Source organism: Barbus barbus (genome assembly GCF_936440315.1).
Source record: "Barbus barbus genome assembly, chromosome: 1".
Classification (NCBI taxonomy): domain Eukaryota; kingdom Metazoa; phylum Chordata; class Actinopteri; order Cypriniformes; family Cyprinidae; genus Barbus; species Barbus barbus.
This window is the reverse complement of record NC_136729.1, coordinates 39731447-39756617: the sequence shown is the minus strand read 5'-3', so window position 1 is coordinate 39756617 and position 25171 is coordinate 39731447. Positions and strand designations below refer to the sequence as shown.

General features: G+C 40.0%; 1 protein-coding gene and 1 pseudogene across 2 annotated transcripts; both read right to left on the bottom strand.

Moving 5' to 3' along the window:
* Window positions 1-1980: 1980 nt before the first annotated feature.
* Window positions 1981-8221, bottom strand: LOC306870341 (NAD(P)H dehydrogenase [quinone] 1-like; annotated as a pseudogene). Its single transcript has 5 exons — window positions 8032-8221; window positions 7793-7924; window positions 7612-7713; window positions 7384-7485; window positions 1981-2289 (listed from the first exon to the last, which is right to left on the bottom strand). The product of its transcript is annotated as an NAD(P)H dehydrogenase [quinone] 1-like (transcript).
* Window positions 8222-14565: 6344 nt separating this feature from the next.
* On the bottom strand, window positions 14566-16930 carry LOC306874963 (beta-1,3-galactosyltransferase 2-like). The gene is made up of 2 exons (XM_079425306.1): window positions 16822-16930; window positions 14566-16459 (listed from the first exon to the last, which is right to left on the bottom strand). The coding sequence occupies exons 1-2, from the start codon at window positions 16872-16874 to the stop codon at window positions 15406-15408; spliced, it is 1107 nt and encodes a 368-aa protein (XP_079281432.1). The 5' UTR covers window positions 16875-16930; the 3' UTR covers window positions 14566-15405.
* Between the last annotated feature and the right edge of the window lie 8241 nt (window positions 16931-25171).

Below are 25171 nucleotides of genomic sequence, written 5' to 3'. Positions count from 1 at the left end.
ATGTAAATAATAGTACCCTTATAAGGACATCTTTGTAACTTATACTCAAAAAGGTGCATATTAGTACATTAGAGTACCAATATGTACCGTAATGTAGAACTATGAAACTTTTTGGGGTAAATGAGGTACAAAGATGTGCTTTTAAGGGTACTGTCCCAGTGACAAGCTGTTGTATTTCTTTCTTTCTTTTTCTTTTTTCTATCTTTCTTTCCTTCTGTTTTATAATCATATATAATATTATAATCATAAAGCATATTAAGCAAAAAGGTATGATTAAAAATAAAACCTGTCAATTAGACAAGGGTTAACTGAAAAAAAAAAAAAAAAAAAAAACAGGTATAACACTAGACATTCCGTCACTAGACAATAAACACACAATTGCGAAAATATCTTCAGGTAATAAATAAATAAACTATATGAAAAATGCTGTACTGATTGACATCATTTAATATAGAAACTATAAAATATATTTCCTGAATTATTCTGTGATAAAAATGGGAAAAGGGTGTTCGTAGTAGCCTTTATAAACCAATCATAAAATTGTCATTGAGAACTCCACTTACCGGCAGCCGCGGACGTTATTGAAGGCATCCTAAAGGTGTCTGAAAGTGAGGGATCGTCCGGATGAGATCATCAGGTGAAATGTCATCATGTGGATAATTTAAATTACGGCTAAACTATTATTAATTAATTGTACTAATAGTTTGATTGGACAGGCCTTCACAAAAGGCTGTTTAATTACAAAAAAATAATCTGCACGTGCCTGAGCTACTGTATTGCATCATAAAGTTGCGCTGCTGAGGCGAGGTTCGCGCAGCCTCTCCAGGAGAAATCAAAACGCGCAACACAAAGAAAGTCAGCATGCTGAGGTAAACATTTTAAATAAAGTTTTTATATTTAATATACAGTTAGTTAGGCAACATCACACAGCGTTTTCACCATTACGACTGTTTAATAGTTCAATAAGCAAGTTCAGTCACTTAAATATTAGGCGGAACCACAGCGCATCTCACAGCAAACAGCAGATTCATTGCTGAATGATTACGTGTTTTGAACGAGTCGGTTGAGTCAAAGCTTGATTAGTCCCCCATGCATAATCATCTGATGAATCGGCAGTTTCAACGAATTGCTTGAATGAACCATAGATATATATACAGTATATATATCTATGGAATGAACAACTCGACTCACTCATTAAACGCTCACTACTGACACCTACTGACATTAATTTAACTTAAAATAATAATTTCCACCATCATTTCTTGTTTGTATATTCAAAAAAATTGTTAAAACAATCTCATAACATTATTCAATGCAGTTGTATTTTTTCTGTGAAAATGTTTTAATTTGATAACGTATAGATAACACTAATCGCATTATTATAATTGAATTTATAGATTAAATGTAAGAATTTCAAATGAAAGATGAAGTATTAATGAGATAGGGAGAAAATGTCCTCTATAAAGGTAAAAAATGCCCTTAGAGTAAATATAAAAAACATGCAGATTTATATGTCACAGGCACAGCTGATAGAAAACTTAAGAATATTGCTTCAGAATAAATTATATTTGCAAATTGTTTTTAATTAAATGTTACTATTTTGACACCATAGAGCCCCCCCCACATATCAAATCCCAATTTAACCCCTGTATGTATATTATATAATATATATATATATATATATATATATATATATATATATATACACACACACACACAAACATCCACAAAATAGTATCATTAAAGAATCCATATTTGATAAATTACTTCACTAAAATGCCAACATGAGTCAAGCTATTCATGAAAATATACTAAGAAAAAATATGAGATTTCTTAAATAAGTCACATTCATTTGTTTCATGCTTATTAAGGTTAAGGTATACATGACAGGCTGATGTTATAAGAATAATCTTATCTTAAGCACATTTCACCTAAAACTCCTTTCTGCTAAAAATTCCTTGAATGATTATCTATGATCCTTTAGCTTTGTTTAGCTTTGGTCTGGTTGTCTGGAGGAAGTGGTTTGCCTAAATGTTGTGCCGTGGTAATGCCATAGGACTCAGAGGCATACTTTTCTTTCACCTCTGACCGAAGGCAAAATCCTCCTTGGATGGTAAGATCAAAGTATTTGGTCGGTGCAAATGAAAGAGGCTTTTCAGCAAATACACCATTCAGTCTTTCCGTCCATGCCTCTAACATGGCATTTCTGGCATCTGGAGGTGTGTGTGCTGGACACCAGAAGATCTGGCGGGCGAGGACCTGAAACCCGCAGAAACGCAGCACTCCATTCTGTAACAAAAACACAATCTGTTTAGAATCTTCATTTCAGATGGTATAAGTTTTATTATTTAACAAGTTAAAAATTGTATGCCGTATCATAAACATTTGCCATGTCATTATCAGCCTCTTTGTAAAGTACATTAGGTGCGTCTCAATTTGAGTACTTATGCACTATTTTATGCCATTTTGTAGTATAAAAAAAAGTGCAGTTTAAATACACAGATGATGCACTTAATTAACCAAGGAACTGTGGAATGTTTGGACACTTCATGCACTCAACTGAGCTATCAGACTCCAATGCTGAATGACGAAATATCATTATAAAAATCATACAATTACAGTGGGGCAAATAAATATTTGATACACTGCCGATTTTTCAAGTTTTCCCACTTACAAAGAATGGAGAGATCTGTCATTTTAATCGTAGGTACACCTCAACTGTGAGAGACTGTGTCGTTCTTGACCAGGTTTGCACACACTGCAGCAGGGATTTTGGCCCACTCCTCCATACAGGTCTTCTCCAGATCTTTCAGGTTTTGGGGCTGTCGCTGAGCAACACGGCGTTTCAGCTCCCTCCATAGATTTTCTATTGGGTTCAGGTCTGGAGACTGGCTAGGCCACTCCAGGACCTTGAAATGTTTCTTACGGAGCCACTCCTTAGTTGCCCTTGCTGTGTGTTTGGGGTCATTGTCATGCTGGAAGACCCAGCCACGACCCATCTTCAATGCTCTTACTGAAGGAAGGAGGTTGTTGCCCAAAATCTGGCGATACATGGCCCCATCCATCCTCCCCTTAATACGGTGCAGTTGTCCTGTCCCCTTTGCAGAAAAGCACACCCAAAGCATGATGTTTCCATCCCCATGCTTCATGGAATTGTACTCCTCCTTCTTCCTCCAAACACGGCGAGTGGCGTTTATACCTAAAAGTTCTATTTTGGTCTCATCTGACCACATTACCTTCTCCCATGCCTACTCTGGATCATCCAGATGGTCTTTGGCAAACTTCAGACGGGCCTGGACATGTGCTGGCTTGAGCAGGGGGACCTTGCGCGCGCTGCAGGATTTTAATCCATGACGGTGTAGTGTGTTACTAATGGTAACCGTTGAGACTGTGGTCCCAGCTCTCTTCCGGTCATTGACCAGGTCCTCCCGTGTAGTTATAGGCTGATCCCTCATCTTCTCACCAAGCTGTTTGCCTATTGTACTGTACAGGGGCGTAGATTACGCGGGGGACGCGGGGGACCTGTCCCCCCCACTTTTTATAAAAAGTAAATTCGTCCACTTTTTCATTGGACAGTTGTGTTCTCGACATGTTGAGGTTTTAATGGAGCAATGTATATAAATGCAGAATGATTTAAAATTCAAAGAGACAAGATATACATGACGTTTATGTTTCCATGGCAATCAGTAGGCTTGTTTGAGATGAGCAAAATCTGTGCAGAACCGATCACCGGTGATCAGCGCGAGATGCATGCCGGTTAGAAATGTGTCCGAGTGCGGTCCGCCTTGCTCTGATGTCATGCTGACGTATGTCAAAAATCTCTCGCGAGCGCAAGGCGCACGTGTCGGATTCTGCAGTCGAGCGCAGTTGGTGGAGAGCAAAAGCAGACGACTTGCTGACGACACAGCTTAATGCTCATTGGCTGCAAATGTCATCTGATATTTTTCCCGTTAATCCTAAGAAGTCCATTAGCTATAGCCTAATACTATTTACTTTTTCTATAGTAATTTATTAGTAATTAGGACATGTGCTTTATTTATTTACCCTTTTATTTTTATTTTCTTGGTTTGAAGTCCTGTTTGTTGTAATTTTCTCTTTATGTATTGTATGCTGGTGTTAATTTTGTACATTTGCATTTTTGTGCAACATTATTCCATTAAATAAATTAGTCAGTCCATCAATACATGCATGCATAGGCTACATCTAATGTGACGGTTTTGCAATTAGGTCTCATGTTTGTGTGTTTTATCTGAGATCTTTATCTGGGTATGTCTTATTTCAGGAGTGCAGTAAACAAAGCCCACACATGCATGCTAATTTCTTAATTTAAAATGTGTTTTTGTTTCATATTAATTTTGAATAATAATTTGCTGTACACACTTTTCCTAAACATGAAATTCAAATTTACATTAAGGTGACAAACAATTGTGTAATATATTTATATGGAATATATTTCATGTTTTTTTTTTGGGGGGGGGGGGGGGGGGGGGGGTAACCTGTCCCTTAAGTAGGATACACATAATTAGGTTAATCAGCTGTGCCATATCCCACTCTGAAATGTTTAACCCATAACAGTGTAAATTTAGTGTAGCATCTGTGTGCTCCTCATTTCTCATTATGGCTTTGATTATAAAAGACATCCACAAAGTGCAATAAAGAACGCGAACGCGATCTCTTCCATTGCTGACGTTTGCAGTCCAACAACACAACGAGATTCAGGAAGTGTCCGGCTTGCCTGCACTTTTTTTCACTCCTCCCCTCACTGCAGCCGCCTACTCTCGACTAAATTACAGGCGAGGCAAGGCGCATCTCAAACAAGCATAGTCACTCAGTTTGTGACGCCACAGACATGCCCAGGCTCGCGCCCGCGGTCCCGCGCTGTCTCCATCATTCAATAGAGGTCGAGATGAGTTCAAAGCGGCAAGAAACTCTTCACTCCTTTTTTACGAAGAAGTCAAGCAGCGTAAGTTGTCATGTGGGATCCGAAAAGTGTTGCACAATGTTGAGTGACTCTGCCTATTGCTCTTGTTGAATAATTAGCAAGTTTTGATGTTCATTATATGGAGAGAAAAAAAGCTGCCTGGGCAAACATGCACTTATTTATTTTCAGTCTATTTTTCCGTAACTCTTTTGTGACGTCTTTTATTTTAACACGTATGTATGTTATCAGAACCCTTCAAATAAGAATAAAGATCATGTTGAACTGAGATTTACAGCGTTTGCAGCATTGTGACATGATATATTTCAATCAAGTATGCAAGCACTGACGATCTTAATTTAGGGGTGCTCTGTCATTATTGCACTAATTTGACGTGTTTATGTGTTGTGAAGAATGACCAAGAAACAGTCAGCCTAGGTTTGTTAGAGCAGAATCAGGACGAGACACAAGAAAAACACACTTCACAGCTGAGAAGAACTGATAGAGTGGCTTTTAACACCTGGCTGTTTTTACAGATTATTAGCTTGCATATTGGTTGTTTATTAGTACTTAAGCACATATTAATTCTGTATTCTTCATGACCATATTCTGCATCCCATAATCCTAAACTTAACAACTACAAAGACTACCTTACAAGCTATTAATAAGCACTAAATGAAGAGTTTATTGAAGTAAAAGTCATAGTTAATAGTGAATATGTGTTTATCATTCTAAAGTGTTAAAAAATAATTTAGGATACAAATGATTGGTAATTGTCCAGCAGTGTATTTAATGTGTTATTTTCTTCTGTATGTCACTATTCCCTGTATGTACATGTTTCAAACACTGCTTTATTTGCTGTAGACGGAGGCAGAAGTGAATTCAGAGTTGAGAGTGAATGAGTTTCAGTGAGGCTTCAGAGGTAAAGATTATTTACAGCATTGTCTATGATAAGATATTTATTTTAACATAGACTAATCAGACTAATGTATAATAGAACAGAACAGAATAAAGGAGTATGTGAATGTGCAAGTATCCATTACTGTGTGCCATGTACTGTACATACAACACTCACAAAATACAATCTGAAATATGTAAATAATAGTACCCTTATAAAGACATCTTTGTAACTTATACTCAAAAAGGTGCACATTAGTACCTTAGAGTACCAATATGTACCGTAATGTACAACTATAAAACTTTTTGGGGTAAATAAGGTACAAAGATGTCCTTTTAATGGTACTGTATAACACTAGACATTTCTTCCCCCCCACTTTTGAAATGATGGCTACGCCCCTGGTCCTGTAGCCCATCCCAGCCTTGTGCAGGTCTACAATTTTTGAGTTCAAACAGGTGCAATTAATACAGGTAATGAATGAGTGGAGGATAGGAGGGCTTCTTAAAGACAAACTAACAGGTCTGTGAGAGCCAGAATTCTTGCTGGTTGGTAGGTGATCAAATGCTTATTTCATGCAATAAAATGGAAATTAATTATTCAAAAATCATACAATGTGATTTTCTGGATTTTTTCAAATCTCACCGTACATGCATATTGTATGTGTGTGCAGTGACAATAAAGGCATTCATTCATTCATTTTTTTATATTCTGTCTCTCACATTTGAGGTGTACCTACGATGAAAATTACAGATCTCTCCATTCTTTGTAAGTGGGAAAACTTGAAAAATCAGCAGTGTATAAAATATTTATTTGCCCCACTATAAGTATATGCATATACACATCCTTTGGACGCAACTATTGTGACTGATTCACACAATCCATGCAGTGCTGCTCATATTGTTAAAAATTTAGAGACATTTTTAACCACAATCTTTGGCTACTCGCTTCTAAATTGAGAGACATAAACTCAGAATTGCAAGATAGAAATGCCGAATTGTAAGATATAAACTCACCATTGAGAGAAAAAGTCTGAATTGTGAGAAAAAAGTCCTAATTACCTTTTTTTTTAATGGCAGAATAATTGCAGAATAAAAAAAGAATAAAAACAGAACTGCAATGTGTAAACTCAAAAGTCACAGAAAATGAGAATTCTGAGATGTAAGTTTATATCTTGCAGCTCTGACTTTTTCTGCAGATCATTTTCTGCATTTCTGTAATAATGTTTTACGCAGGATGGGCTATCATTTGTCATGCTGATTTCTATAGCTAACACCCACCACCCCCAGCACCACTGTCCCATCCAAGTCACGTAGCAGCTGTTCCATGTCCATATTTCCTATTTATTTCCCTAATCTGTAATTTTTAACATTTACATGCAAAGTTGAAGTCTAAAATAGGTGACAACCCACATTCCCTATGGATTTAATGGGGACTTCAACTCTGATCACTTAAATACAGCATGATTCCAAGTGCACAAAGAGCTGTTCTTGCAGCTTAATTTGAATAACTAGTCCTCTATATTTCAAAAGATCAAACAAAAAGTTTACTTTAAATATTTTTGTCTCACCTGTAAAGGCCAGAGGGCAACATTAATGTCTCCATGGACACCATCGGGCTTAAACATGGACTCTATTCCCCCAGTGGTGAATGAAAGTATGGCCTTCTTATCCTGGTGTGAATAGTGAATGACATTTTAACTAAATCTGATCACCATTAGAATTACAAAAACAGAATCCTTCCTTGAAATCCACAATGTCAAGCAAGCAAAACAAGCTTTGACTCTAAAGGTTCAGACCTTGAAAATGCCATTGTCATACATCTTCTGCAGGTTAAGAGTTAAGACTCTGTCTATCCAGCCCTTCATAATGGCAGGTATACTAAACCAGTAGAGAGGGAACTGTAGATATAACCCAAATCATATTATTTTCTTAAATCAAAGTGAAATGTAAACTTTGACATTTGTAACTGTGCAGCACTGGGAAATATAACCAGCTCTGCCTGCTCCAACTTATGCTGTTCTTCTGCAATGTCATCACTTAAATAACCGTCTTGCCATGCAACCATCATCTCATCATTGTATATAAAGTGCTCAGGATTCTTCAGATCACCTGCAAAATTTACAGTAAAACAGTGGTCCTGTGTTCACTAATAATTGCAACTGCAGTGCATTTTTTAAGAACCTGACTTTGCACAGTGTCTGTGCGAGAAGGCTCACTGGCGGAAGCGCAAACTTGCGTAAAACCCAAGGCCAGCTGTGCACCAATGTGTCCGTGGGTGGGCCATGCTCGAGACAGTTGAGGATCCTGATGCCCACTTCCCGTAACGGGGCAAGGGCGTCCTCTGTGACTTTTGCAAAGACACGAGGGGACAGGGAGCGCCCGAAGGGGGGGACCCTGTACTGCCATGCCGGCCCTCGAACACAACCCGTAGGAACGGCCTGTGTCGAGGGTGAATCAAGACATGAAAGTAAGCGTCCTTCAGGTCGACCGCTGCAAACCAATCCTGGGGTTGGTTGCACCTGATGATGCGCTTCTGCGTCAACATCTTGAATGGGAGCTAGAGAAGGGCCCGATTCGAGATTCGCAGATCCAGGATTGGCCGAAGGTCACCGCCTTTCTTAGGTACAATAGGTACAAAAGTAAGGGCTGTAAAGCCCCTGCCTCATCTCGGCTGGAGGGACCGGCTCGATTGCATCCTTTGCCAGGACGACAGCAATCTCCTCGCACAAGACAAGTGCGTCTCAGACTGCCACCGAAGTCTTGAGAGCGCCGCTGAGCTTGGGAGGTCGCCTGGCGAACTGAATCGCATAGCCGAGTCGGATTGTGTGAATGAGCCAGCAGGACGGGTTGGGCAGCGCAAGCCACGCCCCAAACTCCGTGCGAGTGGCACCAAAGGGACAATCGACATACTCGCGGTGGTGCAGCGGAGGGGAGCAGAGCTGGATGGTACAGAAGGCGTTGCGTTCTGACACATCCCCGCCGAACTCCCCAGGTCCTCCAGAGATGCGTGGAGAGGCATCGCGTCTCCCAACCGCAATCTCTTGGCTGCTGGCAAGAAAGGGCATTGCAGGCGAGAGTAAGGAGACAGTGCATCGCACACTGTCAGCTTGCAAGCCTGAGAACCCGGAGGAAAGGGAAATTGCTCTTTCTTTGACACTGTGGTGGAGCAGAAGGATTCTCCCCCTGCCCTACTTCAGGGGAACGAGCGGCGCTGTCCTCGTCATCTCCTGAGATCCTTCCCAGCTTCCCACATCTCCGGGTTACCTGTGTCAGGGCCGCTTTATTGCCTCCCTGGACAACATCTGAGGCAGCTGGAACACGGGGGGCACAGCTCACCCATGAGAGGCTCGACGCACTGGCCTAGGTGACGATTCAGCACGGGGTGGAGCAGCTCTCGAGGACACAGGAGAGCGCCACGGCGACGAGCAGACTGGGGCTTGCCCTGCAGCGGAGCGGTGGCAGATGGTGCATCACGCCGGGGCAAGATGTGTTGGATTGCCTTGATCTGCTTCTGTACTGCCTAGAACTGCTGGGTCGCCGAACAGTCCAGCCTGGGAGACGAGAGCATCGAGAAAGTGCACTTTGTCAACATCGATCCTCTCAGCAAGGCTGAGCAATAGATGGCGCTCTTGGACATCGCCTTCCCGAGGGACTGTGCTGTGACGTCCGTCGCCCATAGGGCGAGGTCAGTCGCTGAGCACAGTTTCTGCTTCAATCTCGGGTTGGTACTACCCTCGTGCATTTTAATGCCTTGACTTGTTGTACTCGCAGGATAGCCATGGCATGCAGTGCAGAGGCGGCTTGGCCCGCAGCGCTGTAAGCTTTGGCCTCGAGAGCGGCCGTCAGCTTACAGGCTTTGGACGGGAGACGAGGACGATTCCTCCAAGTGGCAGCGTTTTGCCGGCACAGGTGCACCGCGACCGCACTCTCCACCTGGGGAATGTCAACGTAACCCCTAGCCGCCCTGCCATTGAGGGTAGCGAGGATGAGGGAGCCGCTTCTGGTCATAAAAAGGGGCCATCCACAACTTCATCAGCTGCTCGTGCACTTCAGGGAAGAAAGGAACCAGGGCGAGGCCCGTGCTGAGGAGCCAATCATCTCATCATGAGGGCTCGGCACTGGGAGGTGTGCATGCCTCCAGCCCGATGCTCAACGACAGGCTGTGGCGTGACTGAAGGAACTTTGGGGACATACCCTACATGAGGGTAAAGAAAGGCTTTGGCCATACCAGGCGCAAAGTCCAAATGGGTAGGGGCCACTGACAGGGCCTGCAGGTCCCCAACTCTCTTCAGAGATGACATCGCCAGAATAAACACGTTCTCCAGGGTAAGGTGGTGGTCAGAGATCTCCTCAATAGGCTCAAATGGAGGCCTACAGAGAGCATTCAACACCCCAGCCAAGTCCCAAGGGGGGACCCGGGACCGTACTGGAGGCCTTAGCCTCAGTGCACCACGGAGGAAACGTGTAACTAGGGGGGTGTCTGCCCACTGACTGCCCACCAAGAGGGGTGTGGTAGGCCAAGATCGCCGCCATATAAACCTTCAAGGTGGAGTGGGTTAACCTTGCGGAGAGTCGAGCCTGCAGGAAGTCCAGCACTGTACCAACCGGGCAGTTAACTGGGTTGAGCTGGCGATCTCCGCACCATGAAGTGAAGAGTCTCCATTTCAGGGCGTACAGTCTCTCTCGTTGAGGGAGCTCTGGATTGGAGGATGGTCTCAACAACCTCGGTTGAGAGACCGAAAGCTATGAGCCATGCCCACTCAGGGGCCACACCCACAGCTTCCACAACTCCGCGCGGGGATGCACAAGGGTGCCTCCTGCCTGTGAGAGGAGATCCCTCCTGACTGGAATCTCCCATGGAGAGCCGTCGAGGAGGGAAATCAGGTCCGAGAACCATACTCGGCCCAGCCAGAACGGGGCTACTAATAGCAGCCGGAGACCGTCCGGCGCACTCTCTCCAGAACTCCGGGGAGCAGAGCAATCGGGGGAAAGGCGTACAGACGAAGCCTCGGCCACGTCTGTACCATGGCATCCATTCCCCGGATAAAAGCCCCTGCCTCGACAGGGTGTCTGCTCCCACATTGAGATGCCCAGGGATGTAAACTGCTCTTAATGAGAGGAGTTTGCCCTGAGCCCACACAAGGATCTGGTGTGCCAGCCTGTACAGGGGGCGCGACCGCAGACCTCCTTGGTGGTTGATGTAAGAGACCACTGATGTCTTGTCGGTGCGAACTAACACATGGTGACCTCTCAGGTCTGGGAGAAAGTATTTCAGAGCCTGAAACACGGCCAGCATCTCGAGCCTGTTGATGTGCCCTGTTGATGTGCCAGGCGAGATGATGACCTCTCCACAGACCGTGGGCAGGGCGGCCACTCATGACCGCTCCCCAAACGGTGAGGGATGCGTCCGTCGCTAGCATTACGCAGCAACACGGAGCTCCCAGCACCGGGCCCTGGGACAAGAACCAAGGTTGTCGCCACATGTCCAAGGCACATAGGCACCGCCGCGTGACCTTGATCATGAGAAGCGGGTTTCCTCTGGGGAAGAACCCCTTGGTCTTGAGCCACCACTGTAGGGGTCTCATGTACAGCAGGTCAATAGGTAACACGTTGGACGCAGCTGCCATCAGACCCAGCAGTCTTTGAAACTGCTTTACAGTGAGTGACTGGCCTTCTTTCAGTCTCCCGACCTCCGTGAGGATCGACTCGATCCGAGCAGGGGACATACGTGCCTGCATCGTGGTCGAATCCCACACCACACCAAGATAAGTGGTTCTCTGTAATGGAGAAAGAACACTCTTCTTGGCGTTCAGTCTTAACCCCAGCACTTTCATATGGGCGAGAACAACATCTCGATGTTGAGCCACCCTCCGCTCTGATTGAGCGAGAATCAACCAATCGTCGATGTAATTGAGTATGTGGACGCCCCGTAGCAGCAGCGGAGCTAACTCAGCGTCCACACATTTCGTAAAAGTGCGGGGTGAGAGTGCTAGGCTGAAGGGAAGTTCCCGATATTGGAAGTTCTTGCGATATGGGCAAATGATCGCCTCTGCTGGTACTCCAGTGGTAACTTCACCTTCATACATGTGTGCGGTGATTAAGGATGTGGATCGATGATAACAGCCTTCTCAGCTTACCAGTAGGCTCAGCAGATCCCTTTTGGTCCATATCTGTGACCTGATAACCACTGATAACAGCCATTCAATCGACTGATATCATTCGAAGCGGGTGGACTCACCAGCATGTTTACAAGGAAAGTGATGCTTAATGGTTCCCCTCACCAGTTGTGCAAAACAGAGTCCACAACTTTAGGTCTGGATGGCTCTGCTTTACAGTTTCAAACTAAACAAAAAAAATCTGGGGGTGATATTTGACACCAACTTAACATTTGATCCGCATGTTCGTAATACAGTCAAAGCATATTTTTTTCATCTCTGAAACATTGCCAAATTACGTCCCATGTTGACTTTTTCTGTGACTGAAAAGTTAATCAACACTTTTGTGTTTTCGCGTATTGATTATTGTAATGCTTTGCTGGCTGGAGTTTCAAAAGCTACCCTAAGTAAATTAATGGTTGGTGCAAAATTCAGCTGCCAGAATACTGTCTAGGACCAGTGCAAGGGAGCACATTACACCTGTCTTGGAAAAATTGCACTGGCTTCCTGTAAGTTTTCGTATCGATTTTAAAATTCTCATGCTTACTTATAAGGCCTTGAATAATTTGGTTCCTCAATATTTGTCAGAGCTTTTAACCCCCTACACGTGTTCTACGCTCCTCTGAAGCTGGTAACTGTTCAATCAACTCGGCTTAAAACTATGGGTAATCGGGCTTTCTTTTCATTGGTATTATGTGTGTAGTGGTTGTAGTAAAGCGCACGCCGAAGGAGTAAATGAAAAGGAGTATGCTTTATTAAACAGCAACACACTTTACATTAACTTAACTCGAGATCTGACAAAAGACAAGAGGAGAACTCAGGACTTATAAAGGGATCGACCAAATGAGGAAACAAGATAATTAATATAACACAGGTGATGAGGATGAACGATGATTAACTAATGACAGGAAACAAGAACAGGAGGAACCAAATAGGAGCCTAAGAGAACTAAACAGAAACAGACACGTAACAATTGGCTCCTAAATTGTGGAATTCCCTGCCCTCTGAGATTAGAAATGCAGAATCTCTTAGTGTTTTTAAATCATCCCTTAAAACTTACTTTTTTAGGGTAGCTTTTATGTGACTTATGTGATTACTTTGTGTTTTATTATATTGGCCTTTTGTTTTATTTGTTTTTTACTGCCTGTACTCTTGTGTGTATCTTTTTTACTTTATATTTGTATGTAAAGTGCTTTGAGATGCTACTTTTAAAGGCGCTATATAAAATAAAGTGTATTATTATTATTATCCAATCGTGTGAGAAAGCATTTACATTCTTCCTGACAACTACCGCTAAATACTAAAAGTTATTATCAGTCAATAAAGGATGACTAGTAGCACTGTCGCCTCATATCAAGAAGGTCACTGTTTTGAGTCCTGGCTGAGCCAGAGGACCTTTCTTTGCAGAGTTTGCATGTAATTTTTTGGTCAGATGGTAGATTATTACAGTATTAAAAATTGTCCAAGGAGACTGCACAACTAAAATGACCATAAAACCATACAATCTCATAATCAGAGTAAGCCTGTGAAAATATGTTTACAACTAACTGTCTACAATTAGCATTAAATTGGAATTTGACTCATGAAAAGACACCTTAAAATCATAAAATCCTTTGCATCTATCTGTTTATTTTTGTTCCTCACAAATATTAACAAACACTTTAAATATACTTTAGTCATTGAACGCTTTATAAATGCCATCACTTTCTTTTCAAAACCAATACATTTTGTTTAACAAATGCTTTAGCCAAAGATATGGCCTCTTCTTTGCATATAGTACAGGGCTCAAGGCTCAGGATTTTTTCTACTGGCCCGGCTGGGCAGGTGGTTAAATTTTTTACTTGTCCTGCAAACATTTTCACTGGCCCTGCTATAAAAAAAAGGTTGCTGTCATAGTTTGTTGGTTTTTTTGCTCATGTTATCTTGCATTTTAATAAACAAGCTTATATGATATCAACGCTTTAGATACCAGTTAAATTTTACAATTCATGATTCCAATTTTAACACCAAAGCAAAAACTACTAGCCTAACAAAAATAGTGAAAAGTGAAAAGTCAGTAAATAAGAACAAATGAACACATTACCGTTATAGAGGAGGCTCCCATACTGCCTCCTCCGGTCCACCAGAGGGAACCTTCACCTGAGTATTTGTCAGTTACTATTCGGACTCCATTTCCCATCATCCCTCTTACCTGGGACTGATCACGCCACACACCTGCACCTCATTTACACACACACATATAAGCCACACTTCCACTCAGACTCGTTGCGAAGTCTTGATTTGCCCCGGCCATCATTTCTGAGCGGTCTACCCCTGTTTGTTTTCTTGATTTGATCTTGGACTGTTCTACCGTTACTCTGATTGTTTGCTGCCTGTCCCGACCCGGATTGTTTATACTGGACTGTGTTTGTTTGCCGCCTGCCCTGGTTATTCGACTCTGTCTCTGTTTTGCCTCTGCTGTTTGATCTGCTGGTGTTTGACCCTGTACTGCCTGACTACTCTTAATAAAGCTGCAAATGGATCCAAACCTCTCTGTCGTTTCACAACAATTACAAGCAATAGCACAAATAAATAAACAGAACAAAGATACAAATTAAAGAGGCTTTAGGATTTTAGGTTTATAGGTTTTCAAAAACAGAACAGAATAACATTGAATTTCCCCTCTATAAATTAATAAAGATCATTCATTGTTAAAGCTACAAAAGTTATTCAGTCAAGAGCAGTGAGTGAATCTTTTTTTTGATTAACATTAAAGTCATTGACAGCAGCTTGTAAATTAGTCACAGCCACTGAAAGAAACCATGGAAGTGCTGACCAGGTCCTTCACATTGAAATAAGGTGCCAGAAATTATGAGCCATTAGAAGTGGTTACAATTTATTTTACCGTTTCCTTGTTACAGTTGTACATTATACATTTAAGTACCAAGTAATATTAATTAACTACATGTACTTACTATATGGTTAGTGTTAGATTGAGGGTTTGGTTTAGAGTTAGTTTCATGAAATTGTGCATAATTTCTTATGCCTATAGCAACATGTAGCATTTGCAACCAGGAAACCATAAAATAAAGTGTTACCAAATGTGTTTATGGCAAAAAATAATGAAATATTTATCTTACCAAAACTGACATTAGTTCTTCTGATAATAATATATCTTATCATAAACAAATATATAGCAGCACTAAAAAGAGAGAGAGAGAAATGCTGAAAAACACCTTTGAAATCTGTTGCTAGCGTAGTTCAAGTTTTTATTCAAATTTTCAAATTTTAAGTTTTTATTTTACAATACAAAAATCAGGGCTGAAATTATGCAGTGTGAACCCGAAGACACAATTAACCTGGCTTTGTTGTAGCCTGTTTTTGGTTGTCCATGTATAAAAAGACAGGCAAGCTTTGTAAGTCATGTGACCATTACACAGATTTAACTATTTGTTGTTAGCAATATGGACCAGGTCTCTGTAAATCCTTCCAAAACTCCACTTGGTCTTTCAAGCTTCGTGTCGTTGTGGCGATGAGTTTTGAATAGCGGCAGCGGTTGTATTCTACAGGGAAGACACTGAATAGGCTTCCATCAGGTGGATTGCTCGGAGCAATTCCTAAATGTGTCATACATAGACCTAGAAATACATCCTCTATGTAAACTGGTCTGACAACTCGGGCTGCCTTAACAAGTTTCTCTGGCAGGTCTAAGGTGAAAACATATCCCAAACCCAGAGCATAGGGTGGATAAAAAGGTGGCTCATAAACGGTTTTTGGAAGATACCATTTAGAAAGAGGGTTTCTCAGTACCACTGCATTCCTAGCCACAAGTCCAGTCATATAGTTCTGCTTTGGAGCAGACAGAAGCATATTGACTAAGGTTTTCACATTGACAAACACATCAGAGTCAACTTTCATTGCATAGGAGGCATTTGTACAGTAAACAGTCAGCCATTCTAGCATTACCATTGTCTTAATGGTAAGATTGTAGTAACTGTCCCAGAAATCACTTTGTATAAGGTCATGATACTTCTCACTTTCTTGTAGCAAATTTTGTTGAAGCGTTTCTCTTTCTTCTGAAGTGGGGAGACCCAACAGAAATAATATGCTCACGGTCTTGTCCCCAACTAACCTCTCTGATCCCCAAGTTGAACGAATGGCGTCCCGAGAAGCTGTATTGCTTGGAGCTACTGGTACCATTAATACTATGAAAGGGTTTTCCTTCTGGCACTTCTCTGGCTCATTCAAAACTAAATTATACTTGTGTGGGTATGCCACACAATATGGTTCCAGAGGTTTCCACGGGTCCACAGAAGTCACTTTTAGCACTCTATTCAGCGAATCATTGATCATTTTAGTAGTAAATTTCTCTGGAAGAAATAATCCAACTGTTGCAGCCCAGGATTCTGAGAGTTCATAGGGTACAATGTAGCACAGGAACAGGAACAGGGAAATGGTGACTATAAAAAACGAACGAAGAGATCTGCATCCACTACTTGATTGGCCATGACTAAAAAGAGAGAAAAATGTTTCACATATCTTTTGGAATGTTGTGTATTGATGCATTCATCCAAATAAACTTTTGTTATCATTTATACACACAGTGATGCTGTACAAGGTATATATGATAAGGTAATACAGTTAATAAAAGCACAAAGAATCTTCAGTTATATTTAATGTTTTGCAACTCATGCACAAGGTGGATAGAAACTGGTCTTATCTAAATCTGTATGCCACTTCTAAAAAGATTTTACAAATTGAATCGTTAACTGTACGGTACACTTCCTACAATGTGGGTAGTAACTTACAATAAAATATGTTATGTCTCTATAATTTAACATACAAATTAAAACAGAAGCATTGGTGCTTTACCTTTGTTTTTCACAGTCTTCCTCCATATTTCCTCTGCAGAATTTCATACACATTATCAAGCACTATCATGGCATGGCACCGTGCACGGTGAGTGTGAAGTACATAGTGTGACAAACCTTTTTTTTTTTTTACATAACTAGTTCCACCCTCCTACCACATCAGAGATAGGGAAACAACATTGTCTAATATGATACATGCCACAAACATTAGTGAAGATCATCTGAATTACATAAAGCCAGTGACTGACTTCGAAACTAACATATGATTTTCCAATACATTAGTATAGTAATTAAATATAATGAGGTCATGCTAAGAGATCCTGAAAGCAGAATAAATTGTACTGACTAGTAATGCTACAGTATGTGTATGAACATGTTAAAAACACAGTGTCTCTCTCCAGGGTTTGATAGTAATTATTTTTGTCATATGCGACTGAGGGCAATACCATGGTTACAATAAAAACATTATCATCTCACGGTATTGTACGGTGGTTATCAAAGGTAAAACACAAGTCTGCTAATCTGCTGTTAGTGTGTCAAAAGACACACCTATATTCGTGCTTTTACATATTTTATCATAGATCATATTACTGTAGCTTCTCATACAAGTCTAAAAGAGTTGAATGCCGCATGAGTGACTCCTTTGGCACAAAACCGTTGAACAAATACATAAACAACCTATTGAAAAGGAAAAATTAGAGTAAGAAAGGAAAGGTAAAGCTAAATAAAGAACATTTGAAAGTGCAGAAGCATTTCTAGCCTTTCAAGTACTGGGAAAAAGTGTCCCCATATTTTGATACTGTTTTATGATACTATTTTGAATATGTAAGTTTTCGGTAACTTGAGTACAAAGTGTGCTGCTCATTTCACACAGTTTCATAAATGACACTTGAATGATAAAATACATTTGTGAGTTTTGTGTCACACAATAGACCAAAAATAAATAAATAAATTAATAATAATAATAAAAAACTGCAATGTGTCAACAGAGAGGAAATCAAAACTAGTCAGCAGCCTGATCAATGTAGTCTAACTATCATTAGCAAGTTTAGCTATTATTTCAGTCAAATGGGTTAGTGATGGGTTAGTCAAGTCCCATGATAATCCAACGTGATCTCATGAAAATACGTATCTATTTGTACGTAAAATTTATCCACGGAAAACGTATGCATGTGACGTTTAAGCAGACGTCTATACGTACTATATACACGTATTTGAGCTTCAAAAACGTAAAGGATCTTACGTATTTTCATATAATTAACGTATAAATGCTTACGTATAACCTTCTGCATACTTTAGAGGTGATAGGCAGAGCGTGGCAAGATTGTGACAAACAAAAGATATGATAAATATGCGATTGCGCCTTGTAACATCTCTTTTAATAATAATAATAATAGCCAAGTTAAGTCACTGTTATTTATATATCGCTTTTTACAATGCTGATTGTGTCAAAGCAGCTTTACAGTATTAAACAGGGAAAATAACGTGTGCTGAAAGAAGCGGTGTTTCGTTCTCCTCTGGCCAGACAGCAGTTTGATTTAATCTCATAGTAATAATCAAGGATATTAATAATCAATATAGTGAGGACTCATACTACTACTGCTAATAATAAATACATTAATTGGCGTTCAAATCACGTTCCTTTAATGTGTAGGCTACAGAAGACATCTTTTAATCGCCGACGCTATAGAGCGTTTAAGGGCCACATCCGTCTTGTTAACCTGTACTTGTCTCTCTGTAGCTCTCTCTCTCTCTCTCTCTCTCTCTCTCTCTCTCTCTCTCTCTCTCTCTCTCTCTCTCTCTCTCTCTCTCTCTCTCTCTCTCTGTTCTCATCTCTAGTTGTCATATCTGTCCATCTTTGTTGTGAGTCTTTCTGTCTGTTTGTGTTTCTGCCCATCACCACGAGTAATTCAGAACTCCAAGAACAGTTTATGAAGCTGGATAACCTGGTTGATCATCAAGAACTCAATGATGAACTCCGCAGTCTTGATGACTTGCTTGGTGAGCTGCAGGAAGAGGAGGAAGCAGCTCCAGTAAAGATACCTGAACCAAGGGTGCATTGGAGAAAGAGAGACATTGATGGAAACATTGTCTATGCAAGGCCAAGATCAAGCAGGAATCAGTCAAATAAGGGTCAGTATAGTTTTTCATTCATTATCTATTGAATATCTACATTGATTAGGCACTTATGAATGTATCAAACAAGTAATATGTCAGGGAAACAATCAAACCAGAACCACTCATTTGATTTTTGACGTGAAAATAAATTGATTACATACAGTATTTGTGTAAAGAAGTAAAATATTGGTCTTGGTAAGGCTATGTTTGTTCTGAGTGTGTTGTCAGAAGCCAACCAGCTTGTTTCTTTTTTAAATGATCTGCTTCTACAGCAAGCATTCTTATTAGCTTTCATCATCTATATGACACCTTATAGATAACTGTACTGTCCACATTTAGGTTTGGGAAATAAAAAGTCTGCTAGTCCTTCTCTCTAGCTAAACATTAAACAGTGAGCTTTGGCCATTTCAGGCTGGTTATAAGGGAGGTAAAATTGTGCAACAAGCCTTGGGAGAAGTTGAAAATGTTGTAAATGTTTTTTTGTTTTTTGTTTTAATCTGGTGCAGCTGATCACATTCGGAAAACTGATCCTCCCATCAATGCTCCTGACACTAACTGTGAGGTGACCTTTGCTCCAGAGACTGTTGGTGTGTACTTCATTGTGTAAATTTACATTTTTTAAATTTGGCAGAATACTGGCCTTTTCACAGTCAAAGGCACTCCATGCAGTACACTTTAATGTATATATTAAAGTGTTGTTTTTAATTATTCCATACTATTTTAACAGTGGTTTCTGCAAGATCTCCAGCACTCACTGAGCAATACCTCAGATGATGAGGCATCACCTCTTGGAACCTCAAGAGATCCTCTCCTAGCTTCCTCGAACTGGAGCACACGACAAAGTCTCTTTTCAGAGAGGTGGAGGACAGAGAGACCCTGTCTGGTGAACACCGCTGCGGCACAAGAAAATGTGGCAACACACATCTGCCAACAGTGTGGGAGCAGTCCAGCTGTGGTCCGGTGTGGTGACTGTCAACTACGCCCCTTCTTCTGTGCTGAATGTGATGTCAGCATGCACACCAGACATGTTCTCCATAACCGAGATGCCATGACTCCTGGACTCTACCAGCCACTGCCTCCAACAGCTCGTGTTGTAGATAAGGCTCTTTCCCATTGTGGTTAGTTCTGGTTTGTGAGTGTACAACATACATATCATTCTCAGAATCATTAGGCCTCATAAGCTTTACTATTTAAATAATGCCTTTTTGTCTCTTATTGTTTGATATTGAATTGAAGCTTTTTGAGCATCTCTTCTATACTTTTTCAGCAATGTACTTCATTACCATTGAACCATTGCACTGTTATATTTCTCAGTCAATACAAATGATCTTAATTCACATGTTTGATCTTTTTCAGTACGGCTTGTACCTGTGGAGATTCCTGACAAAATTTGTGGTTGTTCATCAGAGTCATTGAGGGTCAGCAGGGAAAACTGTTGCTGTGATCACAATGAATGGTAAGGGTGTGAAGATAAAAATCTATACATGCTCTACTCCCAAGTTTGGCACAGGCCTGTATGTAAAATCTACATATGACTTCTGAGTAATGTTTAAAAAGTATACAAAGTAATGTAAAAATTGTTTAAAGAATCCAAACCCTCATTAATCATAAGGTTTACGTTAAAGTGGATGTGTTTTTGATTTTTCCAGGACGATATGATCTAAGCATGCCTGAGTTGAATTGTGAGGCATGCCAAGCCACTTGGGCTGCTGGAGTGGTCGACCTAAATCGAAGTGCCTACTGGCCTGCGACCCTTTACTTTGCCACAATTTATGCCACAGATGTCTTTTTCTCATTTGAAGAAATGAAGATGGCAGCACCAGGACTGTCCTACCAAGCATTTGTAAGAATGCTGGATCAGCGAACTGTCCGCTTTGGTCGTGTGAGTTTTGAATTTATTTATCCTACAGTATTGTTAATCTCTTTGTATTGTGGGATGAAACACTGTTTGATGCTAATATATTTGTTGAACATTATTAGCTGTTGGTTTCCTTAATTTTAATAGACTGGCAAGATCTCTACTGACAGTTTTCTGAAAAGTTTTTTTGAGTGGGAGGCTGTGCGATATGAGGTGGACACAATCTGCAAGGAAGAGCCCTTCATCTGTCCTGCGTGCACCCCAGATATGCTGGCAGTTTCAGTAGATGGAAACCGCAAGCATTACCGTTTTAAGAATGCAGCTAGGTATTTCAAATTGTGTATAATATCACACTGTTGAAACAATATTTATAAGAATAAATATCTCTTTAATGTGCACCAAGTACAATTTGATTACAAAGTATCATAAACTTTTGTGTACCTGTTCTGTATTGTTTATTATTATTATTATTATAATTTTTTTTAGATCTGAAGAACAGGCCATCTTTGTACAGGGGTGACATTTTTGTCTATCCCCTGTACCTGCAAGAAAAGCTGGCCAGTAGGCAAATAACTTTTTTCTGTATGGATGTTACCTGAAAATATTGGGCCTACCTCCAAAGAGTTGCAAAAAGCTGCCCAGAGCTCCAGCACCTTCTTAACATGAAGCCCTTCCTTTCAGTGTTTCATGCCAAAGCCCATGATTTTAAATGCGAGGTAGGTGAACTTTGCTATGTGATTATCAAAACTGAACATCTGCAAATTAATGTCAAAACTTTCTCAGCATTATGATTTTTTTTATTCCTAATCGGGTGAAATGGAGTGGGGCATATCAGGATGGGGCTGGTTTAACACTAGGGGAGGAGGTGGAACAGTGCAATGCTTTCCTGTCTAGGATTGCAGTGACCACAAAACACATGTCCAAAGCAGGTAAAATGACCACATACTGCACTAGTTACACTATTAAATAATAAGTAGGAGGAATATGGTAACATGATATTCTCTGTTTGCAGGACGCACAGACATGCTTACTCTCATGGCCATGTGCTGGAATCAGCAAAAGTTCAACAATTTGGGCACCACACTAACCCGCCGTTATCAGAAGGTGATAACATCAGTAGAATTTGTTTTAGATGTTCAGTAATGTATGTTATTAGTGTTTGAAACTGTGCATTGAACATTTGGTTCTTGTTTTTGTACAATCTGTGATTGCTTGTCATTGCAGACCACAAAAGCTCTGCAAAACCTAGAGTCTATGAAAGTCGAACTGGCAGTGACAGAGAGCCAATTGGAAGACTGGCTCAATGATGTAAAGGAGTGGCCAGACGGTGAGGAAATTATGTGTGTGTGTGTGTGTATATGTGTATATGTGTATATGTGTTTATATATATATATATTATATATATATATATATATATGTTACTGTTGTAATTTTTCCCACACACTGAAACTCTGTGCTTAGAAACCATTTTGTCTGGTGAGACCGCTTGGCCATGGCAGATACCACACAGTGGTATGTATACTAGTCTTCTGACAATTCTTATACATACTGACACATTACCCACAATGCTTCAAATGTCAGTCTTCAACCCCAAATGATTTTAAAGATTCTTTGAAGGTTGATGTATGACATAAGTTTTTCTCATGCGTTCCAGACTCTGTCGATCTAAGGACAAAGAGAAAAGCATTCGACATCATGTCATTTAAGGAGACTTCAGGAGGAGCAGAAGATTCTTGTTGCAGAAATGGACAACCACTGGAAATATCTTTCAACTCGTTCTGATACCCTCAGAGAACTGTCCTGCTTGTTTGCCAGTGAGACACTGAAAAGTACGTATTTGTAATATATGGCACAAACTTAAGCATAGGGTTGCCCCTGACCAAAGATTTTGCTGGAAAATGGACTCTCAAAATACTCAGTTCCAGGTCCAGGGCTGAGAAAGAATGTTATAAGTTCTTTAAGCCATCATAACTGTTAGACTATTTTGATTTAACTGTTAGTAAGAGTCTGATTTTTACTAAATGCCATATTCCTGTAATTACATTTTACTAAATGCCATATTCCTGTAATTACATAGAGGACGTGTCCTGTCTAATCATTAAAAAAGTAAAAAGTAGACTATTAATGAAAACATATTTCATTGTATCATCATATGTAGCTGTATGAGCCATCATTACACTTTGCCCAAATCTCTATCCACACTGTAATACAAAAAAGTTGAGCCAACTTAAATTTTTAAGGCAACCAGATTCAGCAGATTTTTTAGTTTTCTCAACTTGTTGTTTTAATTTTATACAACAAAAAGTTGAGAATATCCTACAAAAATAACTTGAGAGAACTCAAAAATCTGCAAAAAGCTGGTTGCCTTAATTTTAAGTTGGCTCAACTTTTTTTTTTTTTTTTTTTTTTTTTTTTTTTTTTTTATATACAGAGCAATTGGTAGCTGAAAGTTGGGAATCTTGCTTGGAGTTGTCCTTGAAACTCTTTCAATTTTCAAATTTTGAATGTCCTGCCCCACATATGTAATTACAGGGACATATTAAATACAAATTAATCGAACTATGACTTTTCTGAAAGACTAACATCTTTGCGTTAGTATTAGGGGGCAGCTCTATTAAACATACACAACGATGACTGTTTATAAAGTTTCTAAGGGAGGCTTAATGTTATTTTATTTCATTCTTCTTTTAAGATTCGCAATGTGGCCTAAGTGAAGAGAGTTTGAAAGGTCTGCAGAGCATCATCCACAGAAAGCAACGTAAAGCCAGAGAAATGAGGGTGCGAGCAAGAGACTGTTACCTGCAAGTTTTGTCTGGAGCAGAGAACATCAACTTCTTAAACAAACTGTCAGCTGATGACTATGACAGAGACTTCGACAATTCTGATGACGAACTGTAATCCAAGAGACAGTGACACCTTTTTCTTCTTGACAGTGACCTTGACCTAAAGCATGTAATAAAATCTGCTGTTGATCACCTTATAAATATAATCAAAGTGTAGTGTCTGTCTTTTCACTTGCATACATAAAAATGAATGCCTGCATGCCTCTACAACCAGTCAGCGGTGGTCATGCAGTGCATTATTGTAAGGCTAAGTACTGTACTGTATTAAAGTATAGATTTGAGGTACTTGTCCTCTAGATGACTTGTTTCCTCTCATGCCTCTGTGTAGTTGTGCTAGGCTACAGTTCAAACAAGAATTTTTTTTTTTTTCAGATCTTGCAGCTCATTTTGACATTGATGATCATATGACATTTTGGTATAAATAAAACTGCTCAGTAGTTTATACTTACAGTATAAGTACAGCCAAAAGAATTAGTCAATTTGTTGATCATTTTAAAGCAAAACAAATTCATGGTTCCAGCTTAGAAAATTGTAAGATTTGCATTTTTTTAGTTGCTTAATTGTTTTTTTTTTTTTTTAATTTTGAGGTTTCAACTGCTCACAGTATTTGTGATATCTTTTTGGGTAATATGAAATTTCTCACTATTTTCATAATTTTTACAAACCAAACAATCGGTTGAGTGATGGAGAAAATAATTAGCAGATTAACTCATATTGACAATGATCATTAGATACAGTTGTACAGTTGTCTACAAAATAGTTGAGCTCCACCTCAACCAACTACAAGACTAAATAATCATGATTAATAATAATCAAATGAAATATGATTCACAGGGAAAAGGGAATTTTAGGTCTTCAGCCCTGGGCTGAGGAAAAACAACTGTGGCCACATGCCTGTGTCCTAGTTTAGGATGCTGTATAACAACTGAAACCTGTTTGGAGACATGGAATAAGCAGATTATAATAAGGACATAGACAAGCATGACAAACAAACAAAAAATCATGATGAAGAATCATTATTTCCCAACACTAAATGCACGTTCACCCATTGCCATTGTGCTCAAGGAAAATTAATGATATATAAAGCAATAATATGTTGCCTAGACATGTTATTTTTAAAAATTGTTGTGTACATTTTTACTGTATTTCTGTATTGTGTTTTATGGAGTCTCACAGCACCATCAAAACCTAACATAAGCATGTTGTAAATACAGAAAGGGGCAGAAATAAATAAAAATGTTCAGGCATAAATGTGACAACAGTTTGTTGTCCATGACAAAGATAGTACACCTGTATAGGTTTTATTGCCCTTCCACCCCCAGGGGACCAGAAGTGCCCCCTGGAAGAGGAAAAAAACGGCACATTTCAAATGGCTGTAACTCAAAGTCCAATGAGCATAGCAAAGGGAAAAACAGCAGGACAACTACTTATCCTATGTTTAATAAATAATGTTGGACACAGTTTTCTCACATTTATAGAAAGTTTGTAAAAAAGTGTTTTAAAAAGTGTTCTTAGTAAAATACCAAATTTCG